We start from the raw sequence: 4,842 nt of genomic DNA, 5'->3' as shown, positions 1-4,842 counted from the left end.
GCTCGTTGGGAGAAGGTTACCGACTGTAACGGTGGATATTTTGATGAATAAAGGTGATTATTTGAAAATATTTATTTATTTATAATTTCCCCCAAAAAAACGACAGGACTTTTTGAATGACCTGGTATATATGTGTATATATATGTATATATCCACATGTATACACAGACTCATGTACACGCCACAAATAACATGACTCATGTTTAAATTAATACATCATGGGTAAACTATAGAATATTTTACAAAAGTATTAAGTGTACTTCTAGTCTTAATTCTATTCTTAAATTAATTTGTCATGATTAGAGAACATCAGTTGCGATGTGAGAAGGTATTGAAGGGATCTAAATGAAGATAAGGAAGAAGTATAGCACATATTAGAAGAAATAAAATTACATAGGGCAGGGGTGCAGGTTAAAGAAATATGTTCGAGTATTGCACTTCAGAATAATAGGAGTCAAAAAGGCGAGTTATTATTTCCTGTGAGTGAATTGAGGATTTGAATTGGAGAAGGCTGTTGATGTAGGAAAATTGCTAGAAATTTTGTGCAAGTTATGAAAATAGGTGTCAGAGCGATAGAATAGCTTAAGTATACTTATTGACTGTCAGGAAATTTGGGTAATAAGAGTTTTTTAGGATTAGATTTAGTCAATAGTAATACCCAAGTTTTTGACAGAAGAACTGAAAGTGATGGGGATAGTCATTAAAGATAAAGGTAGGATAAGTGGTGTTTGATTTGAGGAGGGAATTGGAACTTATGAAAATGGTCGGATTTTCATAGCATTTTGCTATAATTTATTCAAATTTGGTCAGTTTTTGTTTTTGTTTTAAACATATTTGTGTTGCATAAATACAAAATGTACAATATTTACTCAATAGAAATTTGGCCAGGTAACGATCTTATCAAGAGTCACAAACAAGTGAAATTTATTAGTACAAATATTTTGGTCCATGTGTCAGAACTTCATCGAGGCTAAGTACAAACGAGATAAGAACCGCAATGAATAAACAACAATATAACAAATAATAGCTATTTATCACTATTTTTGCATGGACTTGTGCAATAGTCATTGAGTTTTTCCCTTATTATTAGAATTTTTTTTCTCCTTCGTATCACTGTACTCCTCTTTCCTTCTTCATTCTTTCCTCCACACTTTCTTTGATCAAATAGCATCGAATTTATTAAATTTTTTGGAATTTTTCAATTGTTTAAACCAGGAGTGGCCCTCCTTTAATATTTTTAATATATATTCATAATAGTTTTAGAAAATGTATTTATTTTATAATGGCTAAAGCAGGTGAAAACTAATGTATTAAAAAATAAATTATGAATGCATCTATACATTCAAAAAATAACTGATAAAATTATGTGAAAAAATTAACATTAATTTTAAAATAATATCCTTGTGAAAACATTTATTATTTCTTTACAATGTGCATTTAGCATTACCGTCATTTAATCTAAGTTTATATGTAAGAATAATAGTGAACAATAATATATAATATAATAACTTATTATGTTTCAATTTTTCAGTCCAAAAAAATGTCTATAGTGGGAGTAAAGCTAATGTGGGAAGATATATGCAGCCTGCAGGGTTGTGATGCATTTCCAAAGTGCCCTGCCAGATCATTTGGGTTGGCCACCACTGGTTTAAATAATTAATTATTCAAAGGTCTTGGGATGCCCTTCGATTTTCAGCACCCCCAAATCTTTGTACTGATTACATTGGGGTAATTAACACTTATGATACTCTTTCTAATGAATGGTAGATTAATGAATGGTAGCATCTAATTAATACCTTGATTTTATTTACTTGTGACCCATTTTTACCCTCAGCCTTGGAGTTACCCATTTTTTCACCGCCTTGTTTGATGGTATTTTTGAAATTTTCAAAAATCAAGATTTTTGGAGGCTTAAGTTGTATGTCTAATGACAGAACATATAATAAGATTTGAAATGAGCTATCAAACATCCATTTGTACCATTGGTTGTAGATCTGTAAGAATTTTTAGTATTCTAAATGTGGTGATATTAAGCTATTTACCTGGTTATCAAAAATCAATATTGAAAAAAATATTCAAGAAAAAAATTGTAATGTAATTAGTGGATATAGGAAATGTACATAATTATTATTTTGATCTGATATAGAGGTTTAGGCCTCTAGTGATTTTAGATGAAATGACTTTTTGGTGTATAGGGAGAGGTATATGTGTATGAATTTTTTTTATTTCTCTATACTTGTCATAAATCATTGGTAAGTTGAAAAATTTCTTAACAACAGTTAAGTACACGAATAGTATAATTTCCAAAACAGTTCATTACTTTTACTTTAATAAGAATATAATTCTAATAATTGAAGTCAGAAAGATATCCTTTCTTCTTATAAATAAAAATGATTTATTTACAATTATTTTAGTAGTTTTATTTTAGTCAGAAATTTTAACATGAATTAAATTAGTATCATACATATCTAGTCACAAATAAGGGGAGGAATACATTGATGGATTAATTTATTCTTGAATATAGGCCTCTTTTTTTAATCTGAAACAATTTAGGGAGGGATGAAATATAAAATTTATTATAATTATTGGTGATTAACAAAGAAATTGTTAAATCAGTTAAACGTCAAATTCACAACTTTTATAAATATTTTTAAAAGATTCAATGAGAGCTGACTGATATCGATCAAAGTATATATTATTAGCAACCAGAGGGTTGATGATGAAGATCTCAAACAGGTTCTGAAGGTGGTTGAAGGAATGAAGACCTCGGGCCATTGGAAAATTTGGATGAGTGGACCAGTGTCATCGTAGTGGACTCACTGCCAGTTGACTCTCGCTTCCTATATGGCACTATTCCATGTCTGCTGTATAATCTACAAGTCACACAATCTATACTGGGTTTCATAGACCATCTATTCAAAATAGTTAATCAATAACAACTTATTCATAAAATTGTCATATTTGATCTTCTAAAAAATGTATCATTGACAAAAAATAAGTATTCAATTAAATCATAACTTTTTTAGCTTTTTATAAATAGAATTAGTTTTTTTTTTTTTTAATGCTTTTACAAAACAAATATTTTTATTCATTTTTTATATTTAAAGCAATATCACAGTTATATTGCAGAATCATAAACTTATCTTTTCAAATTGCATTTTGCTTTCCACAAAACAATTTTTTAAGACTAGTATATGTAAATTAATCATTTTAAATATTCAAAATTGATGTATTTATAGATATTAATTTAAAATTATTAAACCCACGGTATTGGTAATATAATATATATTGTATGTAATAGTCAACTTTATATAATTATATTTAAAATTATCAAACTGGGAAATACATCTGATTTTAAAATATTAATTATTGCCTTACAATTTTTGTAAATATATTTTTGCTTTTATAAGATTATATTCAATAGTAAGTATAACAACATCGTATTTTATTATTTCTTGATTGAACTGTTGGGAGACTTGATTTTCAATATTGTCCTGTTAAAAATGAATTTTTGATGTAGTTCACGGTATTTGCTTTAAAACAAATAGTGTGAATGCTGTATCACATTCTTATTTTTGAGAAACATGAATTTTATAAAGTTAATGTATGAGAGAAAAATGGTTGGGGATGCAGTCAGCTGAGAAGACAAATAAGTAAAAACGTATTTATTAGTGCCAAAGTTTTGGCCAGAATTTCTAGCTTTCATCAGAGCTAAGAACATAAAACAAGATAACAACCATAATGAATAAAAGTAAATATAGAATTACTAGATGCATAAGAAGATAAAGGTAAATAAGTAGTATTGGAGAAAATTTAAAGTGTCATATTACAAGAATATTGAATCTATATGGGAATATAGAGGTATTAAAATTAAGAATGAAAGAAGAAAAAAAAAATGTGTAAATATAAAGATATGAAAATAAACTAAGTAAATACATTTACAAATTATTAAATTACTGATAAATGATAATTTTTTTTTTGTACGATTTATAATCACTGATATTTTCATTAGTATTCATTCATTGTTAATTTTGATATTACTATATTCCCATACAGACTCAATATTCTTGTAGTATGTCATACTACAAGAATATTGAGTCTGTATGGGAATATAGTAATAAATTTTTAATTAATTTAATTAATAAATATATTAATAAATTTTCTCAAATACTATCTGAAAATGTCATATTACAAGAATACTGATACTGTATGGTTATATAGTAATATTAAAATTAAGAATGAATGAATAATATGGAGGTATTGTCAAATTCGAGAGTGTTTTAAGGATGGTCTTCGAAAATTTTTGAAGCAGAAGTTACGAGAAAATAAAAATTAACTTTTGGTTTTCAATTTTCTAACTATTGATTTTACAGATTTTGTTAATTCTTGGTTGAATTTTTGATATTTGTTTATTTTTTCCGAATTTCATCCTAGTAAAAGAGCTGATTAATATTAATTCGTAATTAAGTAAGAGGAACACTCTTACTATGATGTAATTCTACTATATTTTTATCCAACATAACGTACGCCTACTGGCAGTTATAGCACAGGACAGAGGCAAAATATCACGGTTGACCCATGTCCCCTGTTTTTACCTCAGTAGAAGGTAATATCACTTAGATTATCGTCATAGCTTTTCTTGGAAATGATGGATGGGCTTATCGAGCGGAATGAGTTTACTTTACAGAAGAAATAGAGGCTTATTCCTGACTGGGTGTTAACAAAAGTTGAAGATGTATTATAGGTTGTTGTATTTAACATTATTGACTGAATTGAACGAAACTACATTAGTACACAGAATTGGGCAAACATTAGTTATTGATAAAACTATAACTAAAATTG

The 4,842-nt window shown here is 27.5% G+C and overlaps 2 protein-coding genes across 2 annotated transcripts in view; one reads left to right on the top strand and one right to left on the bottom strand.

The window, feature by feature from the left end:
* Positions 1-1,924, top strand: part of LOC106684545 (repetitive organellar protein) — a gene marked incomplete at its 5' end in the record, with an annotated part of 24,994 nt that extends 23,070 nt beyond the window's left edge. Inside the window, 1 exon segment of the mRNA XM_067047904.1 lies at positions 1,532-1,924. Coding sequence (XP_066904005.1) covers positions 1,532-1,599 — 68 coding nt within the window. The 3' untranslated portion in view covers positions 1,600-1,924.
* An 804-nt stretch (positions 1,925-2,728) lies between these two features.
* The window catches only part of Dh44-R2 (Diuretic hormone 44 receptor 2), a gene marked incomplete at its 5' end in the record, with an annotated part of 201,664 nt that continues 199,550 nt past the window's right edge, over positions 2,729-4,842 (bottom strand). Inside the window, 1 exon segment of the mRNA XM_067047906.1 lies at positions 2,729-2,873. Coding sequence (XP_066904007.1) covers positions 2,729-2,873 — 145 coding nt within the window.

Source organism: Halyomorpha halys, unplaced genomic scaffold (assembly GCF_000696795.3).
Source record: "Halyomorpha halys isolate HHAL.00 unplaced genomic scaffold, Hhal_1.1 Scaffold589.1, whole genome shotgun sequence".
NCBI classification, from domain to species: domain Eukaryota; kingdom Metazoa; phylum Arthropoda; class Insecta; order Hemiptera; family Pentatomidae; genus Halyomorpha; species Halyomorpha halys.
Note: the sequence above shows the minus strand (reverse complement) of the source record. Positions and strands in the feature narration are given on the sequence as shown.